Consider the following 26,096-nt stretch of genomic DNA (forward strand, 5'->3'; position numbering starts at 1 on the left):
CTAATACTGCGTGGGAACTCTGTACCGAAAAATCAGAATCACGTGTACTGTCAAACCCCGATTTAGAGTCGTCAAGATATTTACACAGTGCGATATCATGGCAGTGCAAGATAGCGCAAACTGCCAGTGAATTTAAATCACTCAATAACAACATCTTTTGTCAAAAGGAGCAAAAAACCTAAACCACAAAAAAATGAAGGCGGGTTCTAATATGTAACATGCACAGATTTTTATGAAGAGGAATGAAAACATAACTGACTGAACCAGCAACTATTAAAGACTGCCATAGCTGAGTAATTGTAGGCTAAGAAGAAGAAGAAAGCTTCAACTCTGCCGTAAGTACATTTTGGAACAATACTTTTCATGACTGCAAACATGGATTTTCTTCAGCCACAAGTGCAAAACCTCATTTACTGCAGAAATAGATTTTATCTGTCCAGGGAGTAACCTAGGTGGAAGGACCCGCCCCTAGATCGGCAGCATAGATAACGGTTGGATGATTGAACAGGCCTTTAGCGTTTACGTGTCTTCATCCGGAGGTTATTTCCAGCGGTAGTTTTGTGACAAGACAAAGGGCGGGCTGAGCCGTCGATATCTGATTTCTGTGCTAATCTTTAAAAAAAAAAAAAAAAAGCGGCGTCCGCTAATAACACCTGACGTCTGGTCAATGCCTCCAAGACAGAACGACCTCAATGAAAACTTCAAATTGTCAGCAAGAATGTGCAGGCAGCTGGGTGGGAGGATGTTCTCGATCTGTGTGTCTGTGTGTGCGTGAGGTTGTGTGTCAGGCTCATATGCGGTTTCGGTGGGAACTCTGCCAGGAGGAGTGAGTCAAGTTATCTGAGGTTTGAGGGGTCACGTCACTCTGGAGGGGAGCGCGCTCTGCTTTTCATTACGTCAAGCCATATGTCATTGTATCTACGCCACCCGCCCACCAGACTGCACTCTGGTTTCCTGGAATTGTCAGTCAATGTCACAATCCTTCGAGCCCTCACTCTCCCAAATCTCCCTCTAAGTGCGATTGTGTTGTGCGTGTATGTGATTAAGTCTGTGCAGACTGGCAGGGATAATGGTGCTGAGAAAGTTCTTAAGAGTTGCATTCATTTGTGCCACTTTTGAATACTACAAAAAAAGAAAAAAGAAAAAAACGAAAGACTCTGCAGAGGCTGACCAGGAAGGCGGAAAAGACCTGGAGAGTGTCCACAAGGAGTTAAGCGAGGCCTGATCTTGGTCTAATTTCCCTCCCTTTACACGCGGGGCAGGCAGCTTCATTTAAGTGTTTTTCTGAAACAACGTGACGTGAGTTTCATGATCAGTTGCACCAGCTCGACGGAACTAAAACACTTCTGAGAAGGCACAACATTTGATTAAATAGTGCACTAGTGGTGAATGATATTTTGCTCATTACATTCACTGATTACATCCCGATCGTATGAATTATTCATGCGCAGTTATCATCCTCTTTGAGAAACATGATGATTTGTTTCAATCACGTCATATTGAAGGCTTCTTTAAACATCGTAACGGCGAAGTGATTGCACGTCGTGGTTTATTAAAATGAAAAAACGTAATTAACAATGACTTTAATTGTAGAGAATGATTAGTTCCTTCGGTGGCTTGTTTTTGTTTTTAATCCAAACAATCCGAACAAAGTGTCAGGTGAGCGCAGAAGGCAGTCTCCCATAAAATAACGACGGTGATTGTTTCCATATCAAATAAATACTTTTTAATCTCGTTTTCTCTCGTTCTCCTGTCATGAAATTTAGACAACAAAACAATGAATTGTATTGCCATAGAGTCAAAACTGTGTTGACTTGTTTAGGATGTGAGGTCAAAGACAAATGCGACATACCAAGCCACGGCTTTGCTCCTTGCAGTGGATGCGTAGAGGTGGTCCTTATAATGGCGGCAATGGCTGCAGTTCCCCACCTGGTCCAAAAAAAAAAATCAATAATGGGTGCTGTGGTGAATAAAGAACTTTTTTTTAACAATAAGTTCAAATATTATCCATCCATTTTCAGAGCCGCTTATCCTCTCAAGGGTCGCGGGAGTGCTGGAGCCTATCCCAGCCATCATCGCGTGGCAGACGGGGTACACCCTGAACTGGTTAACAGCCAATCGCGGGGCACAAAGAGACAGAAAAACAGTCGTACTCACAATCACACCTAAGGGCAATTTGGAGACTGTGAAAAAAAACACGCAGATACAGGGAGAACATGCAAACTGGCCGGGCTGGGCCGGGATTTGAACCCTGGTCCTCCGAACTGTGAGGCCACCGTGCCTCCAAGTTAAAATATTAACGTGTATTCAGGAAACCTTTGATTTGTGTGTCGGCTGATGCATCGACCAGCTCTATTTGTCCTTTCTCTGCTGTCTGGCTGCATTTGCTACATGTTGCCATGGAAACAGCATCATGAACGTGACTATCCATCCCTTTTCTTTGCCACTTATCCTCACGAGGGTGGCGGGGAGTGCTGTAGCCTATCCCAGTTGTCAACGGGCAACACCCTGAACTGGTCGCCAGCCAATCGCAGGGCACTTAAGAGACAAACAGCCGCACTCACAATCACACCGAGGGGCAATTTAGAGTGTCCGATTAATGTTGCATGTTTTGGGGATGTGGCAGGAAACCGGAGAGCCCGGAGAAAACCCACACAGGCAGGGGGACAACATGCAAACTCCACACAGGCGGGTCCGGGATTGAACCCAGGTCTTCAGAACTGTGAGGCCAACGTTTTACCATCTGATCCACCGTGCCGCCTGAACATGAGTAGTGTATGCCAATTTTGGGCTAAAGTAGTACAGCAGCAACAGACAATTTCGATATCATTGATCGGATTGGCAAATCATGATGTGAAAGCCAATCAGCATAAAAGGTTATCAGATGGGTGTAAGGTCTGTTAGCTAGCATGTTAGCAGGCAGCAGAAGATTTATAGGACCAACAAACGCAAAACAGATCACTGCTTCAACGTTCTACCCAGGAATCCTGGTTAGACCAAGCTATTTGAAACTAAAAGACAAAAAAAAAAACGTTAAAAAAAACTAAGTTTGATAGGGTTAGTGGGACTCATAATAACACTGCTACACTTTATTGAGATGCTACTTTTGCCACCTAGAACCAGTAGGTGATGTCCTTCCTAGATGCAGTGCATAATCATATTGTGGTGGTTCGTGTCCTCATAACGCAATGGATAGGTTACCAATGACGTCAGCACCACCCTTAAACCAATCGGATAAATTCACGCTTCACCTCACACCTGTGTTCTCTGACCTCTATGACACACAAGATGGCGTAATTGGAAACCTATCCATAAGGTATTTCCTGCCTAAAAAAAAAAAAATGAAGTGGCATCCATAATAACACCTGACAGTACACAGCAAACAATTGACACTTTCTCAATAGGTTGTTCCTCCTCGTCCATATTATGATATCTTGAAAAAAAAAACAGCAAACTTTCAATTTTAAGATTAAAAGGTGAAATTCTAAAAACAAACGCGTAGCCAATGTAGTGACGCTAAAATGCGAGTTATAAGCCTAGGTTTTATACTATGAGCGTCCTTTTTTAACTTTTGCTTGGATATAGATTTTGAATCACTTCAATTTTTACCTGTATTTTTTTTTTAAACAGTCTCTACTTCGACATTAGCTGAGTACTTCTCCCACCTCTTGACTGTCAGTGACAACATTAGCGCTGCTTATTTGTGTGATGAAGAGGCGGGAGTCAGTGAACCACAGGAGCAGATGGAGGAAAGAAGTTTTCAGAAAAAGGCTTAAAACAGCAAGAAGTCGTCGATAGACTAGTTAGTACCTCGCTTCTTTCTGGAGCAGGACTCCTAGGTGGTGGGGTGGCCGCCATATTTTTTATTATTATTTTTTTTTTTGTCGTGCTTGGTTTCCGAGGAGGCCTTTGTGGGTGGATGAAGTCACGTCACATGGTCACTTTTCCTTTTTTCCCACACAAACACACCCACGTACATCCTCGCCCACCCCTCTCCCCGCGGCCAGCCTCCCTCTCTCCGCTTCGTGCGGCCGCCGCTCGCCTCCTTCCGAATCCCGTAAGTGTGCGCAATGTATCCACAACAGGACTAACATCGCTCCGGCTTACTTTTCGGAGCTTCTTCTTCTTTTTGGGGGGAGGAGAGAATTGCGACTCCGCGGCGTCCGCGGAACTTTTGAGGTAACTTTTTTGGGGGGAACTGTTCTCGCTGCATGTTAGCTTCTTGCTCTTTACGATGACTTCAGAGTGATTCGTAAACATTTACGAGTTGCATTCGGACTCAAAAGGTCGCGACGCGAGAGTTTAATCTGCACGGCGAACTATTGAATTTGTAAAATAGTCGTGGTTGCTACGTGTGTTTGCATGTGTTTCCCTCCGCCCCCACGTCCAGGTAGCCCCAAAGGTGCTAACTGCTATTCAAAGTGGTTCATTTTGGGGGGGGGGGTTGCCTTTTGTTGACTGTTAAAAGACTTTTGGTTTAAGAATGCAGGCGGCTTTTCCTCCCACTCTTGGTCGCGGTGGGGGTGACGGGATGATGGAGGGTGTTGAGAAATCCTACAAAATGTATGATGATCACTCCCAGTTTGTGGCGTTATCAAAGTACTGTTGTTTTTACCCCCCCCCCTTTTTTTTTTAGCCCAAGGCACGTATTTTACAACGAAAAAAAAATCTCATGGCACACTACCAAACAAAATAATCACTAAAAAAGTGGATACACATGTTAATTATATTCCTTCTGCCATCTAGTGGAAAAGCTTTTCATTTGTCTCAATGTCGCTATATGTCGGTGGTATAGATGGTTGAACAAGGATACTAAAAAAAGAAAAAAAATATGAAAACTTTTACTGGCAAGATATGATGGTATCACTCTATCTTTGCTCTCTGATCACCACGCATACCACCACCTGCACTGTCCTTTCCAGCAGTTTTAGTAACCTCTATGTTCCCAAAGTACACACTTCAATTAGTCACTCGAACACGCTGGAACAAATAATAAACCTCACCTCATTCATTCCAATATCATCATTTAAAACTTTATTGACAGATATCTTCCATCTTCTTTTTCTTTCGGCTTGTCCCGTTAGGGGTTGCCACAGCGTGTCATCTATTTCCATCTAAGCCTATCTCGTGCATCCTCCTCTCTAACGCCCACTGTCCTCATGTTCTCCCTCACAACATCCATCATTTAAACTAACTCCTGCACTTTTCCTGTCATAGTCCCTACACACAGCCGTATGGTCTGTGCATTCCTCTTCTTTTGCCGACAAAGCTGCTTTCCTCCTCTTTTTTTGTCTTCGACCTACATTATCTGAATTTCTACCTACGCCTTGCAGAGTAACATTTCCCGGGGCGGCGTAGGGAGCCCTGGCACAACCTAACTATGATGGAATTCGTATGATGAACATACAAATTCATATGAACTCGTATATGTTTGGCACAGTTTTACGCCGGATGCCCTTCCTGACGCAACCTTCTGCATTTATCCGGGCTTGGGACCGGCCGACAGGTAGCACAATATTGTGCTACCCAATGGGCTTCAGATATCAGATACCTTCCACGATTGCTTTTACTCACCATGTGCTGTGATGCATTATCGACAACCCCATTTCCAATTAAGTTGGGACATTGTGTTCAACAAGTACAAACAGAATACAATGATTTCCAAATCATTTTCAACCTATATTTAATGAAATACAGTACAAAGACAAGATATTTATTGTTGTTAGCAAATAATCATTAACTTGGAATTTTATGGCTGCAACATGTTTTGAAAGCTGGAACAGGTGGCAAATAAGAGAGAAATTTCAGGAATACTCATCAAACACCTGTTTGGAACATCCCACAGGTGAACAGGTGGTTTAGAACCATGATTGGGTACCAAAGGAGCTTCCCTGAATTGCTCGGTCATTCATAAGCAAAGATTGGGTAAAGGATCACCTCTTTGTGAACAAGTGCTTGAGAAAATGGTCGAACATGTTCGTCAACGTACATTTGAAAGGAATTTAAGGATTTCATCATTCATCATCCATAATATGATCAAAAGCTTCAGAGAGTCTGGAGAAATCACTGCATGTAAGCGTCAAGGCGGCAAACCAACATTGCATGCCCTGTGACCTTCGATCCCTCAGGCGGGACTGCATCAAAAAACTGACATAAGTGTATAAAGGATATCACCACATGAGCTCAGAAACACTTCACAAAGCCAATGTCAGTATCAATGTCACAGTTTGGTGCTGCATCTGTAAGTGCAACTTAAAACGCTTCTATGCAAACGAAAGCCATTTATCAACAACACCCAGAAAAGCCTCCGGCTTCTCTGGGCCCAAACTCATGTAAGATGGACTGATGCAAAGTGAGAAAGTGTTCTGTGGTCCGACGAGTCCACGTTTCAAATTGTTTTGGTTAATTTTGGACGTCGTGTACTCTGGGCCACAGAGGAAAAGAACTATTCGGACTGTTATGGAGGCAAAGTTGAAAAGACAGCATTTGTGTACCACAGTATAGGACTGTGTAAATGTCAGTGGCATCGGTAACATACTCATCTGTGAAGGCATCTTTAATGCTGAAAGGTACATACAGATTTTGGAGAAACATATGCTGCCATCCAGACAATGTAGTAAAAGCGCGCAGGTACCGGACTGGTCTGCCTGCAGTCCAGACTTGTCGCCCATTGAAAATGTGTGCCACATTGTGAAGCATAAAATACGACAACGGAGACACCAGACCGTTGAACAGCGGAAGCTGTACATCAAGCAAGAATGAGAAAGAATTCCACCTACAAAGTTTTAACAGTTATTGTCCACAGTTCGCAAACATTTATTAAATGTTAAAAGAAAAGGTGATGTAACAGAGTCGTAAACATCACCCTGTATGAGCTTTTTTGGAACATGTTGGAGCCTTAAAATTTCATTTAATAATTATTTGCTAAAAACGTTTTTTTTTCAGTGTGAACATTAAATACCTTGTATTGTAGCGTATTTACTTAAGTACAGGTTAACGTGTTGAAGACAACAGTCCAATGTGATTGGAATTGAGGTTGTAAATATGTAACACATATTGTATAGTGTGTCATATGTACTTGTATTTGCTATTATTTTTGCTTTGATTTACTCTGCTGTCTGCAACCAGGTCGGCGTTATAAGAGTTTTTTTCTCGGTTTCCTGACCTGGACAAATAAAAGTTGACTAAAAGTGAAAAATTAGTAATTGTGGTACAGTGAAGACCAGTTAGCATATATCCGTGTCACAGTTCCGAGGTTGTGGGTTCAAATCCTGTCTCAAGCCTTCCTGCGTGGATTTTGCTCGTTTCTATGTTTCCTCCCACATTCCAAAGCATGCATGAAAAGTTAATTGAAGAGGAAATTGTCCATTTTGTATGAATCTTTTTTTTGTTGTTCTGTGTGTCCTGTGATTGGCTGTTACCTCACTTCTTACCCAATGTCGGCTGAGCTAGGCTCTAGCGCACCTGCGACGGGATAAGCGCTGTACTTATGATGCATGGATGAGTAAAGAATCATTTTGGGGAAAATTAAGTGAAATTAAGTTTCCTGGAGGGTGCCTGATGATTCGTCTCTGCTCACTAAATGTGCTTGGGAATTATAGGTCTGAATCCCAGTTATTACATGAGTCACCATTGCGGCTGTTTTGCTCTGTTGCCTTGACAGCTTGTCTGGAAAAAAACCCCAAAAACTGCTGTGTCTTTTTTTTTTTTTCCTCCCCCCATTACCATTGTCAGATTCAAGAGGAAGCGTAGGAGGCAGGCGCTGGTGGAAGAGGCTCTGCTGGAGGATGAGTTTGGTGGAGGTGAGGCAGTTAGCGAGCTCGCTGACACTGTCCCTGTCCAGCAATGACTCCAAGGAACGCTGCTGCGAGAGCGACCCGGACGGCCTCCGCAGCCGCGCCATGTCACCGGACCTGAGGCAGGACTTCAACATGATGGAGCAGAAGAAGAGGGTCACCCACATCCTGCAGAGTCCTGTATGTATTTTGTAAAGATAGCGTAAAACCGATTACTCCAACTTGTTACAACATTAAAAGGATTAAATACATCCATCCAGGAAGCAGAAATTGGAACTATGAACTTCAGTACTGTAAAGCAGGCGTGCTAACCACAAATCTACAGTGCTGCTCTGCATATACTATAAAATAACAACAAATAATTATATTTTGAGCATATAATTAGTGTGGGCCTTTTACGATATTACGGAAAAATAGTACCCAATGTTATATTTACTTGACATATACTGTACATTATCATAAACACTTCGAGTATGCCTGGTGGGATACATTTTGGTTTTTGCACGATCAAGCGTGTCTAGATTCTTTGAAGAGGTTGAATTTGCAGTATATATTGCAGTATCACTGTACTGGGCCATATTAGAGTAAAAAGCAAAAATGCATCATAAGGCTGAAATCACCTCCACAGGATAAGAGTTAAATGTTGCATTGGGATATAAGACAGGAAAAGGGAAGCGACGTGAACGCATGCCGGTGGAGTGCACAGAAATAAGTCGAGCCCACACTCTGCGATTGCGTAAGGGCCCCTAACAAGTGGAACTTATCACGTTGCCATGGTTACGGCGCTCGGACCGGGGGGAGACTGCTGGCGCCGGGCTGACAAACACAGCGCGGCTCCCGAGATTCGCAGGCTCCACCGGAAGGTGAGAAAGTAAAAGTCGGGTTGAAATAACAGCACCACAGCCCCCTGCTGCGGGCGCATAAAGAGGTTTTCCTAGATTTGCGACTCGTAATAAGAAGAGCGTTAAAATGAGCCGCAGAGATTACACAGCTCCAACACCGTGAAATAATTCCTATTTGGTTTTACAGGTATTTAAAGATGAGCTGGAAGGCCTGATTCAGGACCAGATGACCAAGGGCAACAACCCCACGGGCCTCCTGGCCCTGAGGCAGATAGCCGACTTGGTCATGGCCAGCACGGTGGGAGGCGCCGGGCCCTTGACATCGCCCATCAGTAAGTCTTGTGCGCGCAGGAGGAATCTGCTTGTTGTTGTGAGTCTGAAACAGCAGAAAAGTTGTGGAGGGGATTGTCAATGTCTCCATTAAGCAGCCCGCATGACCGCCGGATTGAGTGAAAGCGCAGCAGTTCGGAATGCTAATGATATTAGACTACCTTCTGGATGCAGCAATTGTGGCCCTTCATTCTGGATTCACTTTTATTGCGGAAGAAGTCTCGATGTCAGCATCTCGTGATGGGCATAATCGTCCGTTTTGTGGAGTTTATTAATTGTGTCTTACAGTAATTGAGGGGAAAAAATGGAGAACACGCTGTTGATTCAGTCTCAACTAGATTGTCCTCCAAATACCTGCATGACGTCGCTAACGGGGAGTCGAGCTACATGTAGACTATGAAAATCCCTTTGAGCAGCATTTTTTTTGCTCAAGAGATGAATTCAGAATCCATCCGTTTTCTTCGCCGCTTATCCCCATGAGGGTGGCGGGGAGCGCTGGAGGCTTCCCCAGCTGTCAACGGGCAGGAGGCGGGGTACACCCTGAACCGGTCGCCAGCCAATCGCAGGGCACATAGAGACAAACAGCCGCACTCACACTCACACCTTGGGGCAATTTAGAGTGTCCAATTAATGATCTGCATGAATTCAGAACGTTCCTAAATATTAAGTGCCAGGATACTTCTGGGTGAAAGAACTAAGACGTGGACAAAAATTTGTGTTTGGGGTTGAGTCACCAGATATTACTCCCAACGTGTAGGCATGGCTCATTTATGGTCGTGATGAAGGCTAAATCTACCATGACCAAGCAAGTTTATGGTTTATTTAGTCATTCATTTTCATTTATTCTTCATTCATTCATTCGTTCATTTATTTTTGCTTGAATGAATTTACCAGAGGCGGTACGGTGGATCAGCTGGTAAAGCGTTGGCCTCACAGTTCTGAGGTCCCGGGTTCAATCCCGGACCCGCCTGTGTGGAGTATGCATGTTCTCCCCGTGCCTGCGTGGGTTTCCTCTGGGCACTCCGGTTTCCTCCCACATCCCAAAAACGTGCGACATTATTTGGACACTCTAAATTGCCCCTCGGTGTGATTGTGAGTGCGGCTGTTTGTCTCAATGTGGCCTGCGATTGGCTGGAAAGCGGTTCAGGGTGTACCCCGCCTCCTGCCCGTTGACAGCTGGGGTAGCCTCCAGCGCTCCCCGCAACCCTCATGGGTATAAGCGGCGAAGAAAATGTATGGATGGATGAATTTCCCAGTCCCTCAATGATCATTTTAACTCTATTTTCAAACGCACCCGTTGAAACATAAATTATCTTTACGTCATGCGATGCTTACAAGAGCCCAAACCATATTGTTTTCCTCAAACTTTTCTCTTTTTTTTTGGGTGGGGGTGGGGGGTTGTCTTTGTTATCCCCGTCACACTGACTGCATAAAGTTTCCCTTTTCTGGCTGTGGGCCTCATGTTTTACTGTAGGCTTCCTTTTTTTTTCAGCTGAGCAGATCACCTTGTTTGTCTTAAAGTTAAATGCATTCATGTTAGGAAAATGGCTGTGAAGCCAAACTTAGCTTTGCACTTTTAAAACGCTTAAGTTCCTGTAAGAGATGGCGTCGTTAAATATCCTTATATGGGCTCACAGTTCAAAATATCCTCGCAGGGAGTTTTCAGAAAGCCTTTTTTAAGGTTCACATGCTCCCCGGGGGAGGCTTTGTGGTGAAGGCAAAGCCTATAAACATCCTTGTTATGTCTGAAAGTGTAGTTAAATGCAAACTTCTTACAGGATGATGTGTTGTCCCATTGCAGGCTTGGGAATGGTGTCACCGATCAATGACTTGTATGCCGTGGAGTCCCCGTCCTTTGCCAAAGGCGAGAAGCAGAGCCGCTGCAAGCTGGCCGGCCTCTACAGGCTCGTTGACCTTTTCAGCTGGGCTCGTTTCACCAGTTCCTACATCACCGTGAGTGTTGACATCCTGTGCACGTCTCTCTGTCTTCGTGCGAAGTTCACCAGCTGTATCCTGAGGGCTTCAAAAGGGAGATACAGCTTGCTTTTGTGTTGGTTTATTTTTTTTTTCCCCCAAAAGAAAAAAAAAAACCTGGAAACACAGAAACTCACACCTAAATTTGGTTTATGCATGTTAACAATAACAATAGTATAACATGTTTTCAGTGATATTTTGCTGTAAAAAAAAAAAAAGACGTTCTACGAATTAAGCAAATAAATTTGTTGCTTTTCTCAATTCAAAACATTTGTGCTCCACTCGAAATTACATATTTTTTTATGGGGTGCAGTTTTATGTCGTTCCATTTTCTGCTGGTGGTGTTTTGACATTGATGAAAATAGTATCACATGTCATAATAGTGTCACATTAGTTAAAAGAGGAAGAGAAAACTATAGAAATTGTTTTCCTGCATATTAAGCATATGAAATATTACTGGGGACATGTATTATTTTTCCCATAATTTAAAAACGTTTTCAGGTTTCTCAAAAAGTCTGACATTCTTTAGTCAAAATACAAAAAGCTAAAGAAAACAGCACACTTGACATCCACTTGTAATGAGCCACTCGAAGTTACTGTTTTTGAGGGGGGAGGTGATGTCAACACCCCCTGTCCCAAAAGGCTTTCGTTACCATGGCGACCAGGGGTGGAGCTGGGACGTCGCGGTCAGGAGTGCAGTTCGTCGTACCTTGACAACCCAGAGTTTGAAGCGGCGAGTAGAAAAAGCAGAGACCCAGACATTTTCACTTGTAAAGGTGGCACTCCGGTGGCGATGAGTGGCGCCGATCTGTGTATATGCTGGATGCAGCGGACATATTGCCGAACACAAATACTCTCCAATTCCAAATTAACAGCTCTGCTGACCATCCAAGTACCGTAACTCCCGGCCTACAGGGGGCACCTGGTTGTAAGCCTCACCTTTGTTAAGGAAATACCATTTGGGTACATACATGGGCCGCAGCCGTGTAAAAGCTGCAAGTGCCCACATTGAAACCAACATTGAAAGACGAGATATTTACAAAGAAAGACGGTACACAGAAGAGTTTAACGCTAGCGCCGCTTTAGCCGGTTAAAAAAAAACATACTGAGACATGGCACTAACACGCTAGCATAGCGCTAACGGGGGCAAACCCGGTAAAAGTCACTTCCTCGGCACATATATTCGGACTCACTCTTACCTTTTCCGCTCGAGTGCCCCCTTGCGGCCGTTAGGAAAAAAAAAAATGAACAAATTAGCCGCATCACCGCATAAACCGCAGGGTTGAAAGCGTGTGGAAAAAAGTTGCGGGTTGTAGGCCGAAAATTACAGTATATGCTGGCGAGCATAAGCTGTTTCTGATAACACTGTTGGCTAATGCTAATATGCGACAATACAGCAGCTCTGCTTACATGACCTGACTGACATGATTAAGCTTCAGTCTGGCTTGGAAATTACGGCTCTTCAGCCAGCCTGGCTGTCAAGTCATTGACAGAGAAACTCAAATTTGAGAAAAATGGAGGATGGCTCACTCGCAGACATGTTGTGGAAACTGGAACATAAAAGATTTACTTGGTTGAATTTCAACCTTGATGTGGGCAGCAAGGCACTCCAGAGAACCCACCGTTTGTGTAGAAGGGATTAAAAAAGTAAAATACATTCCATAATATGTATTTAAAGGACTTTAGTAACCGCATTTAAAAAAAAAAATATATATATATACACTTTTTTTCATACAAATACCATCACATTAGATAACATTGATAGGTCCCTGTGGAATTTATTTTTCAATAGTATAAAACCGCCGCATAAATTATTCTACAGACTTCACGGGCGTTGTACCATTGATGTTTTAAAATGTATAACTTGTGCATCAGGGTTAGGATAGTGGTCTAACTAAATTACTAGTATTTAATGAACAAACGATTCAGCACAAGAAATGTTTTTTTTTAATTATTATTTTATTTTTTTTAATCAAAGCCATCAGTGTATTTTGCACACTCTCGGTCTTCAGAAGTTAGATACGTGACCTTCAGACAGCAACAGGATTAATATTTCACACTGGTGTGTGAAAACGGCAACCGAAGAAATATATCTGCGTCCCCCCAATAAATCCTCCGAGCACATAAAAAGACGGCTAACCCCAACTCCTGAGAAATAATTAATGGTTTCTGAATTTCAAACGCTTTGCCGCGTGAATGTAACCGGAATGAGGCTCGTATTTTTAATTGAGGACGTGTTTCTTTTCATCTCAGGTGCGTGTCAACAAAGAACAAGACCATGTTCTGATCGGTCCGAGAGGCCTTTCATTTGCTGAGGTGACCGCGGCAACTTTGGTAAGTCGATTTCGTTTATACTTGATTAATTATTAGTGTTTTGCACTTGGTGAATATTTTATATTTGTGAGCCTTCACCATACTTTTCATCGGGTACATCCAGATAAGAACTTTTAAGGTTCTTCCTTCGCAAAGTTATTCAAGGACACAGACTAAAACAGTTTCTACGTGGCGTTTTTTGGTCAAAATATACAAACAGGAAATATAGAATGGCCTCAGTTCTGAGGTCCAGGGTTCAATCCCGGACCCGCCTCTTTGGAGTTTGCATGTTCTCCCCGTGCCCGCGCGGGTTTTCTCCGGGCATTCCTGTTTCCTCCCGCATCCCAAAAACATGCAACATTAATTGGACACTCTAAATTGCCCCTAGGTGCGATTGTGAGTGCGGCTATTTGTCTCAAGGGTGTACCCTCCCTCCTGCCCGTTGACAGCCGGGATAGGCTCCAACACTCCCCGTGACCCTCGTGAGGATAAGCAGCGAAAAAAACGGATGAATGGATCTACTATACTTATCTTACTCTTGTTGAAATCACGGCATTTTGGAGGTATTGTTCTGTTTCGAGGCAAACGTAGCTCACGACTTTTGTTACCATGACGACTGCGTATGTGAGGTTGCCGACTGAGCGACTTTGTTGCTTTATTTAGTGACTTCTCTGACTCTTCTAGAGCTGTATTTCAAAAGTAGCAGTGAGCAACAAATCTAGAAACTTTTCGGGGCTGTTATTGGCGACTTGTGGAGTTTCTCAGACTCCCTCCAGAGGGTGAAGCGTTCAGGCTCCTCTGCATGCAGACTGCAGATAAATGGCGCTTGCACGAAGGCACCAATGATTTGTTTAACCATATACAAAAGTGTCATTACCGGGTTTTTATTTTTCACCTGACAATGGGGCCGAAGTGCAGAACAACACACACACAGAGAAATGGGAAATGTTACTTGGTTGATTCATTTAGGACTTAATGGGAGGGCAGGCAATTGTATATTGATGTTTCCTCACTGTATTAGTGGTTCATTACCATTCCACATTTTTTCATGCGTTTTTACAGTATATCTACTTAGCGTAATGCCCTTGTGCTGATGCACTTTGCCGCACATCCACAGCGATTAAAAGGGATTCACTCGACAGGCAAATAGAAGTACATTTTGTATAATACTGTATGTACGATTGAATGCAGTTTTGATCGAAGCTGGGGTTTTGTTTCAGATAAAAGTGAACATGATCGGCGACGTAGTGGACCAAGGCTCAACCGACTTGGGCATCGACCACTTCGGATTCGCTCCTCACGCCGCCATCTACGCCATGCGACCCGACTTGAGATGCATCGTCCACGTGCACACGCCTGCGACTGCCGCCGTGAGTCACCGCAGTTGCTGCCCAAAGCCTCGCCCGCGGGGTCCCGCGATGCTCGTTTGCTGCATTTTTTGACCCTGAATTTTAAAGCCCGGGCCGTAAAAATCACAGCGAGTTACGGACGTGACTAGAAACGCTTTTTTATGTGACGGCGCAAACGTGGCGGTGACACGGTTTATTTGTGTTAACAGGTGTCCTCCATGAAGTGTGGAATACTGCCCATTTCCCAGGAGGCTTTGCTCCTCGGAGATGTCAGCTGCTTCGGTTACCGTGGCAGCTTAGATAATAAAGAGGAGAAGGTGGAGTTTCAGAAAGCTCTGGGCCCAACTGCCAAGGTACTGTCAAGCGGCGAGACGCCATTAGCGAGAGGGGCTTTTTTCCACTGCTTTCAACAGCTGCTTTACCTCTCGAGTCACACCAGGTACACCTGCACCATCTAATGAGATCCATTACAAGAGCTGCACGGAGAATTCTGCCTTTTGGCTACGTTGCGTTTTCTGTCTGTGAGTTCAACTCTGCAGTGCTGAAAACTGCGATAGTAAACGTCAGAGAAAGTGAACATCAAAGTCTTTGCTCTCCAGCTTTTGTATTATGTAATCCCCAGTCTCTTGATTTCACCAGTTACTTGTAAATTGCTTTAAAATATCGCATCATTTATCGCTGTATATTTGTAATACTCCTCCTTTTCTATCATAATACTTAGAAATATGGTAGCAATTCTGACTAAAATAAAAAACAAGTGGGCGGCACGGTAACATACTGGTTGGCACATCTGCCTCACAATTCTGCGGACTTGAGTTCAAATCAGGCACATTTTCCTTATATTCTACCAAAAATAACATAGAAGATATTATTATTATTCGATATTACAGCATCTTACTGAGTTATTTTCTCTGACCAAGGCGGTCACACCAAAAGGAGCAACGCAAAGAAATGAATTGCAGCATTAAATCGTCATGCACAAACTGTTTCATTTTTTTATATTCTATTTAATATTATTACTCTTTTTAGAAAGTACAATATTATAAAGTATTATTTTTCCTTATTTAAAACAAATTTGGCAGTTTATAGAATGGAGCTTTGAACGGATTTGTGTAATTTTGATTCTTTTCACTGGGGAAAGATTATTCAAGATATCAATTAAAAATATTATTGTACTATTTTCATAACATCGCAGCTCTATTCTCATTGATTAAAAAAATGCAATAATAGAAACTTAAAAGGTTTAGTCTCAGAACATTTTTTTTTCCCCAGTAAAATATATTTTCACAACGTTAAGACTTCAATTTAAAATGTTAGAATATTCCAAACACAACAGCTCGCCTCTCATAGCGTTCAGTTCTGATCTTTGGCTTCAGATCTGGTGCTGGATCTCATTAGGCTGCCTCGGCGTACCTGCCGAAATGTCAAGTGAGTGTAGCTTTCTAAATGATGGCTCAAAACCTGCCCCAGCGTCCGTATGGATCGCTTCAGTCGCGTGTAAAGAATTTCTATTGCATTTTCCAGGTGATGATCCTGAGGAACCACGGCCTACTCGCTTTGGGAGAAACTGTCGAGGAAGCCTTCCACTACATGTACCACTCGCAGCAAGCGTGTGAAATCCAGGTACATCTCATCCTGTTAGTACAGTACTATTAGGGCCAGGAGTATTTGAACACTTACAGAATTGTTGAGCTGTTTGCTTGCTTGAACTTAACCGGACTGAATAGATACTTTTCATTGACAACCATAAGCCACACAATCAACTACCAGGATGAAAAGGCCGTAAGATGCTTATAAGCAGGCCAATATTCACAAAAAGATAGCTAAAAAAAAGCGAGTTGTATTGTCGCTTTGCTGTCCAGTGAGCGCCTTAAACAAAAGTCACGTGACTCATGACGTCACGTGAAAAGTATCTATTTCTTTTATTATTTTATTTTAATTGTGGCCTCCGTCCGGTAAATGTCACCAGCTTTTTATGACATTACGGTGGTCCGCCTCGTGTTTCTTAGGTGCAGGCTTTGGCGTGCTCGGGCGGCGTGGACAACTTGGTGCTCCTGGACAGGGAGAAATTCAAACCCCTTACGCAGGGAGTGGCCGCCGCTGGGGTGCCCGTGAGCAACGACTTCAAGTGGAAAGTGGGAGAGGTCGAGTTCGAGTCTCTGATGAGGATGCTGGACAACCTGGTGAGTGACGGCTTTCGACGGGTATACCGTGTTTAATTCCGCGTAATGGTAGACTCCGTCTGCCGCGTTGTGTTTCTGATGGACGGATGAGGCGGCTGAGCGGGGCTGCAGCCGCGCGAGCCGTCCGCCCACCCTCGCAGGCGTAGGCAACAGATGACAAAGCTAATAGCGGGTGGAAGCGGTCACATTAAGTGACCTCACAGTCGCTAAACTGACCAGATTCAGCATGCCCTCTTTCAACATGGGATTCAGAGTCTGCTAAAAAAGACTTGTCAATACTGGCTTGGGGACATTATCACGCCTTGTAACCTGACAGTGATTGATCAAACCCTTGAAATTGTACACCATCTAGAAAATCTCAATTCTTGAAGCTCAATTAGGAGACCAACTCCAAATTTTGGAGTTTTTTTCTGCACCTTTTTCACGTAAAATATTACATTTTTTGTCACACACGACATCCATCCATCCATTTTCTTAGCCGCTTATCCTCACGAGGGTTGCGGGAGTGCTGGAGCCTATCCCGGCTGTCCACGGGAAGCAGGTGGGGTACACCCTGAACTGGTTGCCAGCCAATCGCAGGGCACATCGAGACAATCAGCTGCAGTCACAATCACACCTAGGGACAATTAAGAGTGTCCAATTAATGGTGCATGTTTTTGGGATGTGGGAGGAAACCCACACAGGGATAACGTGCAAACTCCACACAGGTGGGGCTAGGATCGAACCCGGGTCCTCAGAACTGTGAGGCCAATGCTTTACCAATTGATCCACTGTTCCGCCTCCTTTAAATTTAGTCACATAAAATCTATTTTATTGTGTATTCATTCGTCAAATCATTTCAATGCCTTATTTAAATAAAAAAAAATGGTTACCCACATAGCATAATTGCCCAAGTCATGTGTGAATGTTTTCAGAAAATATGAGAAAAAGAAAACTTGCATATTAATCTGTGAGGCCAACGCTTTAATAGATGAGCCCACCGTGCTGGCAACACAGGACATGTCAGAAAAAATACTTTTTTATTTTACTATATATGCAATGTTTGAATACTTAGACCTGCAACAGCAGCGAGACTTGGGTGGCCAAGCATCCTTGTACTTTTTTTTTTTTTCATCCTCAGTTTATTTTTGGAAAAAAAAAAAACATTTGAAGGAATAACCAGCCAAGGTTAAACTTGCTCTCTCTCTCCCTCTGCAGGGATACAGAACAGGCCACTCGTACAGGAACCCCATTGTCCGCGAAAAGCCCCGGTCCAAGAACGACGTGGAGATCCCCGCCACGGTGTCCGCGATCCTGTCCGACGACGACGCCGACGCGGCGGGCCTGCGCAGCCCCTTAAAGTTGAAGGCGCAGCGGCAGCAGCGGGAGCGGACACGCTGGCTCACCTCGCCCAACAGCTACTTGAGGGTGAACGTGCCGGAACGCTCGCCCAGTGGAGACGTCAGCCCCAGAACCAAAACAATGGTGCGTTGAGCCGAGATAAGATACCTTTTAATGATACGGAAGATAATGTCAAAGGCAGTCAGAATTATGTAACAACATAATATTAGACCAAATCTGCCAAGTATGGAAGAGTCTGACCATCGAGAGACATGACGTGAGGATACGATGAATCAGACAAAGGTCTAAATGTCACTCTGAATGATTCTTTTGTTTAAAAGTGGGCTCTCGTTCAGAAAGTCAGCTGGGATAGATTGCCAGGATCGACTAAATACAAAACAAACAGATGAGGTCTGCCATCTTGTGGAGAAAATGATATTTGCTTTCTTTTTCTTGTCCATCTTCTATACACCACTTTTCCTCATCAGGGTGAGCTGCACACACTCCACACGAGCAATAATATTCATATTCACCCCGACGGACACTGTAGAGTCTTCAGTAGACCGAACGTTTATTTTTTAGAATGTGGGAATAAGCAGTAGACTGCAAACCTTTTTTTACATCTCCCTGTAGATGATACATGAAATATATTAACCGACCAGTGACACAGCGGACCAAAGGAAGAGCAGAAATGTCTCGCATTTAAGATTTAGCAAACAAGGATTCCTACTTTATTTCAAAAATATCATACACACAAGCATTAGTTCCCATTAATCTAATATGTAAACTTAAAGTGTTAAGTGTTTCATCGCCGCTGTGCTCGACAAAGAGCGTTAAAATGATCTGTTTGTCTCTCAGTGGATGAAGTCGTCAGAGCCAGGCAAAAGCATAGGCACCCCGATTAAGATCGAAGACCCCAACCAGTTCGTCCCGCTCAACACGGACCCCACGGAGGTGCTGCACAAGAGGAACCGGGTGAGCCATTTTCGTTGAGTGGCGTGCGCGTGATGCCGTGGAATTGCCCTTTTTCTGATTACACCGGTGCTTTGAGTCATTCATTTTACAATTTCAGATTTTTTTTTTTTTTAAACAATGTAAAGGTACAACCAAGCTTTGAGTACATTAGCACTTGAGTGAACTAAATTTAAAAAAAAAAGCTATTTAAAAAGAATGCATTTTTTTTTTCTACATATTGGAGAGGATAAACTGTAAAGCACACAAAACGTTAGCCTAATAGCTTGATTGTCAGTCATATATATATATATTTTTTTAACTAAAATATCATCTTCTTGTCCTTTTGGCTTGTCCCATTAGGGGTCGCCACAGCGTGTGATCTTTTTCCATCTGAGCCTATCTTGTTCATCTTCCTCTCTTAACACCCACAGTCCTCACGTCCTCCCTCACAACATCCATCAACCTTTTCTTTGGTCTTCTTCTCCCTTGTTTGCCCGTCCAAACCATCCAACTTTGGCTGTCCCTCTAATGACCTCAGTTCTAAATCTATTCAACCTGCGCAAACCTCAACATCTTCATTCCTGCCACCTCCATTTCTGCTTCCTGTTGTATCTTCAGTGCCACCGTCTCTAATCCGTACAACATGGCCGGCCTCGCCACTGTTTTGTAAACTTTGCCCTTCATCCTAGCAGAGATTTATTTATTTATCTATTTTTTAACAAAGTAACATAAATTGGACAAAAAATGAGGAGTCGAGTTGTCTCAACCTCTGCACAGTACTATAACTGACATCTAATCAGACATAAAGGGGGAAAAAAAAGACAATTTTTAGTGAGCACATGCTCTTTCTCATTGTTGTGACATCCATCCATCCATTTTCTTACTTGCTTATCCTCACGAGGGTCGGAGGAGTGCTGGAGCCTATCTCAGCTGGCAACGTGCAGGAGGCAGGGTACACCCTCAACTGGTTGCCAGCCAATCGCAGGGCACATAGAGACAAACTGCCACACTCACGCTCACACCTACGGGCAATTTAGTGTGTCCAATTGATGTATGTTTTTGGGATGCGAGAGTAAACCGGAGTGCCCGGAGAAAACCCACGCAGGCACGGTGAGAACATGCAAACTCCACACAGGCGGGGCCGGGATCGAACCCAGATCCTCAGGACTGTGAGGCCAACACTCATTGTTGTGACAATAAATTAAAAATTACTTGGGCAATTATGCTATTAGGCTAAAGAAATGCAAAATGATGACATTCGCTAGGAGATGCCGCCTGCAAAAAAAAAAAAAGTCACGTCCAGAATCTCACAGACAGACGAACCGGCCAAGTTGACACCAGACTCTTAATGCTACTCATTGCGTTGTAATCATTTTAATTCAGATAAAGGAGCAGCAGAGAGGCGACCAGATGACATCGGGCCCAAAGTCCCATTTACTGGCCGGCATTGTTGTCGACACGATCCCGGGGCCAGTGAGTCCACGTTTATCTATTTTTTTGTTACTTTGTGACTTTTTTTTTCCCCCACCGGTGATATCTGACGCTGTCTAATCCGCATGCAGGCTTTCATCACGGAGGATGAAGAGCTCACTCGCTCTTTACCGCCCAATCCTTTCAACCATCTGACCGAGGAGGTGCTGGAGGAGTACAAGAGCCTGGTGGAGCGAAAGCAACTAGGCCAAGACGGTACTGCAAAAAAAAAAAAAAAAAAAAATGAAAAAGTCCACCTGCTGTGTCTTTTCCACTTCAAAGCGTGTGAAGTCCATGCAGGAAAAGACTCGATCCGTTGGTTTAGACGGGCACCGATCCATCAACAACATGTGGGTCCAAACGTTACAGAAATATTGACGGACGCGAGAGCCACTTGGACGGCCTTCAAATTTATCAAACACGCTAAAATGGATCCATCAAGCAATTCTACATTTTACATACACGATACAGTATTCGGGTGGAACGGGAGTGAAACTGGTAAAGCGTTGGCCTCACAGTTCTGAGGACCCGGGTTCAATCCCGGCCCCGCCTGTGTGGAGTTTGCATGTTCTCCCCGTGCTTGCGTGGGTTTTCTCCCGGCACTCCGGTTTCCTCTCACATCCCAAAAACATGCAACATTATTTGGAGACTCTAAATTGACCCTAGGTGTGATTGTGAGTGCGGCTGTTTGTCTCCACGTGCCCTGCGATTGGGTGGCGACCAGTTCAGGGTGTACCCTGCCTCCTGCCCGTTGACAGCTGGGATGGGCTCCAGCACTCCCCTCGTGAGGATAAGCATCAAAGAAAATGGATGGATGGATATACAGTATTAGTTGTTTTTGGGAGGTGCGGGGGGGGTCTTGGCTATCAAATTTCACCTTTTTACTCATTTGACAACAATTTTAATAAATATATTTCGTAAATGTCGTTCTTTTACCCTAAAATTGAAAGCCTTTCATAAGTTTCCTTTTAAATATATCCATCCATTTTCTGAGCTGCTTATCCTCACGAGGGTGGCGTGAGTGCTGGAGCCTATCCCAGTTCTCATCGGGCAGGAGACTGGGTACACCCTGAACTGGTCGCCAGCCAATCGCAGGGCACATGGAGAGAGACAACAGTTGCACTCACACCTATGGTCAATTTAGAGTGTCCAATTAACATTGCGTGTTTTGGGATGTGGGAGCAGAAAACCCACGCAGGCACAGGGAGAACATGCAAACTCCACACAGACGAGGCCGGGATTTGAACCCCGGTCAGAACTGTGAGGCCAACGCTTTACCAGCTGAGCCACCATGCCGCCCTTTCAAATATACTCATTTTTAATGTTGTTCAGGTTTTACAAAGTAAGTGCACACTTTGATGCGTGCCAACTCAAATGGATTCCCCAGCATGTGCTCAAATCAAGGAACGTCGTAGTTATGGTTGGAAACTTGAAACGATACATAAATGTGTCTTTTTTTTATGTGAGCGTGGTAACGGTGCTCAAAGGGACTCTCGAAACACTCTCGAGAACTGTCTGCGTACCACCACATTTGCACAGCGTCTCTCAGAAGCAGGCACCTGTTGGCCTCTCAAAGGTCACGAGAGTCCGAGTCCTGCGTACCGTCTGTCTTCGTCAACTGTCGGGGAGTTTGAAACAGTACTGAGAACAGTCTGCGTTTCCGCCTCATTTGCACGGGTTGCCCTAAAAGCAGGCAGCTGTCGGTCTTGTCAGGGTCTCGTGGCGGAATCTCGAAACGGGGGAAGAGGAAAATAGACTGAGAACGTACCTTGAACGCGGGTTTTGAAATTCAACGCAACTTTATTCAGAAAGCACTTTGAGAACAACCGCAGCAGGTAACAAAGCACAGTGCATAATAATATGAGCAACTGTGGTAATCGATCAATTTTCTAAAGCGATGTTTACTTGGGAGTGGGGGGGGGGGCGGTAATGTGCTGTGTTCCCAAATTGGACCCCAACACAAGCGGAAAAGTGGAGCAAACCAATTTTGGTTATGAAATTGAATTAACGTCATTCACTTGCCGTTCCAAAGAGATTTTGTTCCTGTTTTACTTGTGAATAGTTTCTTAAATCCTGTCTCGACAAAAGCGCTACACTAGTGACAGCAAGTTACGTTCTTTCCATAAGCATTTATTCTTTACAAAAAATAGTTTGGATTCTGATTATTGATTATGAATATAATCACTACATATCGATGACCGTGCTTTTTGCAGAAGACGAAGACGCCACGGACGCGGACGAGATGACCACGTTCGACGGCTCCACAATCTCGCTCTCCTTTTCTCCCGTCATGACGCCAACCAAGCTCGGTACGCCAGTCGTTCGCATACCTCAAAGCTATTTCGAGTCTTTCTGTGCCTGTGTGAAATGACACAATTTCATATTTCATTTTCACATTTCACAGGCACACGGAAAACATGTGTGATGATTTTGATTTTGTCTTTTAAATTAACTCCACTGCCACCATCTCGTGCTCAAATCACAAATATTTGCTCTCAACTCAAAGCAAATCTGACATGTACTTGGCAAAACTTGTAAATCAAGGTAGTGTAAAAACCCACAAAATAGCTTTCGCCGTGTTGGATATTTTTTATTTTTGTATTTTCTTTGCTGACCGTGGGTGTGAGTCCCCCCCCCCCCCCTCCTCCCCCGACAGATACGATAACCAACGGGAAAGACCACTTGTCCGATCTGGATGAGGACCTGAGCCTGGAGGTTTCCAAGCTGAACGTGAGCACCTCGGAATCGCTGCAAATCTCCATGAGTGCCAAGGACAAGACCCCGGAGAGCACCAAGAAGAAGAAAGGAGAGAAAAAACAAGTTTCCTCACTCTTCCTTCCTCACGAAGAGCAAGAAGAAGAACAGGAAAAAAAAAAAAAAAAAAAAGAAAGAAGAGGAAAAAAAAGGAAAAAAGCGAGGTGTGCGCACATTAGCGTGGAAAAAGATGCTAAGATGGCGTCTTGGTGATAGGAATGTGGATGCTACCAAGTTGAGATTTTAGCGCTTGAGTGTTTTTGTGAAGGGGCGTTCAAAAGACACACTTCTGAAGCGCTGAGGACTTTCCCTTTTGCACAAATCCCTCGTCTGAGAAGGGGGGAGAGAACTCGAGAAAAACAGCGCGGGGTCGGGGGAAGGGACACAGAAGGGAATGAATATAGTTAGAGCTCGTGCACGTGTCGTCACCATTTAACGGCGTCTCATTGCCCGTCAAAAAGAGCTGCTCGACAGTGTGGGGGGAATTGAACCGGAGCAGAATATTCACAATGCCCGGGACTTGTTGTGCTGTTGGTTGTCACAACAGACGAGACAGATCTTCAAAGAGGTTGTTCTATAGAATACCAGCTGAAAAGACGAGAAAAGATCAACGGATTACGGCAATTAAACATGATGGATGGTGACCAACCATGCCTGTGTAGCGATCTCTTAATTTCAGGTAGGAATTATTCTTCTCAATCTCAAATTCCCAAGAAATATTTATAATGCCAAGTTGGCTCATTTGAGAACAAAGCGTTCAAAAAAAAAAAAAGACAAGGAGTCGTCTCCAACGTACACGGAAGCAAGTTACGGCCACACGTTAAACTTAGGTAAACCTGTCCCCGACAGACTTTTTTTTAAATATGTATTGTCCTTAACTTAGTCCAATGCGTATTTAAAAAAAAAAAAAAAAAAAAAAAAAAAAAAAAACACATCTGTCGCAGTGATCTTTACGTAGGTGAATGTGTGGCTGCAGCACGCTTCCGTGCACGGGGGCTGAAGCCTATCCCAGCGGTTTATTTTCTTTTTTTAAATACGCATTGGACTTATTTGAGAACAATGGATATTTAAAAAAAAAAAAAAAAAAACATCTGTCATGGAGAAGATTACCAAAGTTTAATGTGTGGCCGCAATACGCTTTGTGTACGGAGGAGTCGACTGGCTGTCTTTTTTTATTTATTTTTTTTTCAATCATAGTTAATGAATGCGAGTTTGTGTAAAACCAGGGGTCGTTTACTTAAATATTGGTATTTGTATTGGAAAAAATCTGAGTGGCTCCATCGCGATGTGGGATTTTTTCTTGATTGAGAACACATCCAGCAACGAAGTATTTGTATGCATCCAGACTTTCAAATTCTTCTGTGTAAATCTCGACGATTTACTCACCAGGTACACGTGTAAATCCAGTTGTCCAAGACAAGCGAAAGCGGGTTAACAGTCCACTTTCGTATCGGCATGAAATATGAGTCCTCTTATTTTTCCACGTACCTTCGTTTATTATCACCTTCTTTATGTGTAACGGTATCGGACAAAACTCTGGGGGTCGTTGCTATAAGATGTATTTTCGCGTCGTCCCCAACCGACTTAGCATTAAAGAATGCTTAGTTTGACCGACACTTCCGGCCAGTGACGTGCACGAGCTCTATCCAGTCAAGGGCCTGAAAAGAAGTACGATTTTTTTTTTTTTTTTTTTTTTTAATTTTTAACCTTAAAAGACATTCCCGATGATATTGTTGTGTCGGTTTGTAGCGGGGGTGGGGAACCATCAGCCCCTCGGAAAAGTAAGACTCCTTTCCACGGAATATTTTGATTTCCCATCTCGATTTAAACCCGGGTCCTCAGAAATGTGAGGCACATATGCCGCTTTTAGTAACATTATGGTTTTATTCTGGTCAATTAAAAAAATAAAATAAATGCATTTTACTTACTAGCGCTGTCTTTTAATATTTACATTTTAATCTCATAAAATAAAGACTTTTTCTTGTAGTTTCCAATTAACCTTCATAAAATGAGTATAAAACATTAATAAATCTGGTAAAATGAGCCTTTTTCTTGTCATATTACTTCTTAATTCTTAGAAAATGAAGAAATGTTTCATGTAATAATTTGACTCAATTTCATATTTTCTAACAGTAATGTTTATTTTGGCAAAATGTATATTTCAAATGAAGGCTTTTGTAATAATGTTTCAAATTAATCCTCATAATATTTCTTTTATCTTGTAGTACGAGATTGGCAAAAGTACATTTTTGATGTTATGACTTCATTCTAATTTGGCGTTTTTAATTTTAGTGTCACATTTTTATTGTGGTTCGAGATTTTGTTCTCATATGTCATAACTATCAAAAGTGGTCATAATATTACAGTTATTCTGGTAAAATAACTTTTGAGAGAGTCCAGTGGGAATATATAAATATATTTTTAAAAATATATATATTTATAATTTATAAACCAGAATAAATATGTTACAAGATTAAATGGGTAATTTTACAAAGAATTAAAGTGAAATATGAAGGGGGGGAATAAGGCCATTTTTCTTGTAATATTTCCACTAAACTCCATTTCAAAAATGTAATTGTAGTCATTAACTTTTTGTTTTAACTGGGAGAGATGTGAAATATGCAGTAGAGAAAACAAATGTAATACTTTAACCAGAACACAGTCATAATAATACTTATAATAACCCTTTTTTACAATAATTAAATCAAATGTATAAATAGTTTCTTAAAATGTTTACAATACACATTTAACTCACAAAATGCTCACAGTGCATGATAATAACGAGCATTGGTTTGACCGTGTACTTGCATA

The 26,096-nt window shown here is 43.2% G+C and overlaps 2 protein-coding genes across 4 annotated transcripts in view; one reads left to right on the forward strand and one right to left on the reverse strand.

Moving 5' to 3' along the window:
- LOC133510032 (VPS10 domain-containing receptor SorCS1-like) overlaps window positions 1–3,948 on the reverse strand; it is a 139,904-nt gene extending 135,956 nt beyond the window's left edge. Inside the window, exons 1-2 of one of the 3 annotated variants that reach the window (XM_061837691.1) lie at window positions 3,811–3,948; window positions 1,853–1,929 (exon numbers count right to left, since the gene is read on the reverse strand). In XM_061837691.1, coding sequence (XP_061693675.1) covers window positions 1,853–1,929; window positions 3,811–3,858 — 125 coding nt within the window. In that variant the 5' untranslated portion in view covers window positions 3,859–3,948. The remainder of the gene's footprint in view (window positions 1–1,852; window positions 1,930–3,810) is intronic. The other 2 variants (XM_061837693.1, XM_061837692.1) reach the window with 2 other exon arrangements.
- A 72-nt stretch (window positions 3,949–4,020) lies between these two features.
- Window positions 4,021–23,403, forward strand: add3b (adducin 3 (gamma) b; the record flags this gene model as incomplete). The annotated part of the gene is given in 16 exon segments (XM_061837699.1): window positions 4,021–4,179; window positions 7,735–7,976; window positions 8,826–8,970; window positions 10,770–10,921; window positions 13,196–13,276; window positions 14,476–14,625; window positions 14,814–14,957; window positions 16,129–16,227; window positions 16,614–16,787; window positions 17,985–18,251; window positions 18,966–19,082; window positions 20,445–20,534; window positions 20,624–20,747; window positions 22,745–22,840; window positions 23,188–23,332; window positions 23,334–23,403. Coding segments are annotated over 15 exon segments (2,043 nt in total), but the record flags the coding sequence as incomplete, so codon positions are not given.
- Window positions 23,404–26,096: the final 2,693 nt, after the last annotated feature.

Source organism: Syngnathoides biaculeatus, chromosome 12 (assembly GCF_019802595.1).
Source record: "Syngnathoides biaculeatus isolate LvHL_M chromosome 12, ASM1980259v1, whole genome shotgun sequence".
Classification (NCBI taxonomy): domain Eukaryota; kingdom Metazoa; phylum Chordata; class Actinopteri; order Syngnathiformes; family Syngnathidae; genus Syngnathoides; species Syngnathoides biaculeatus.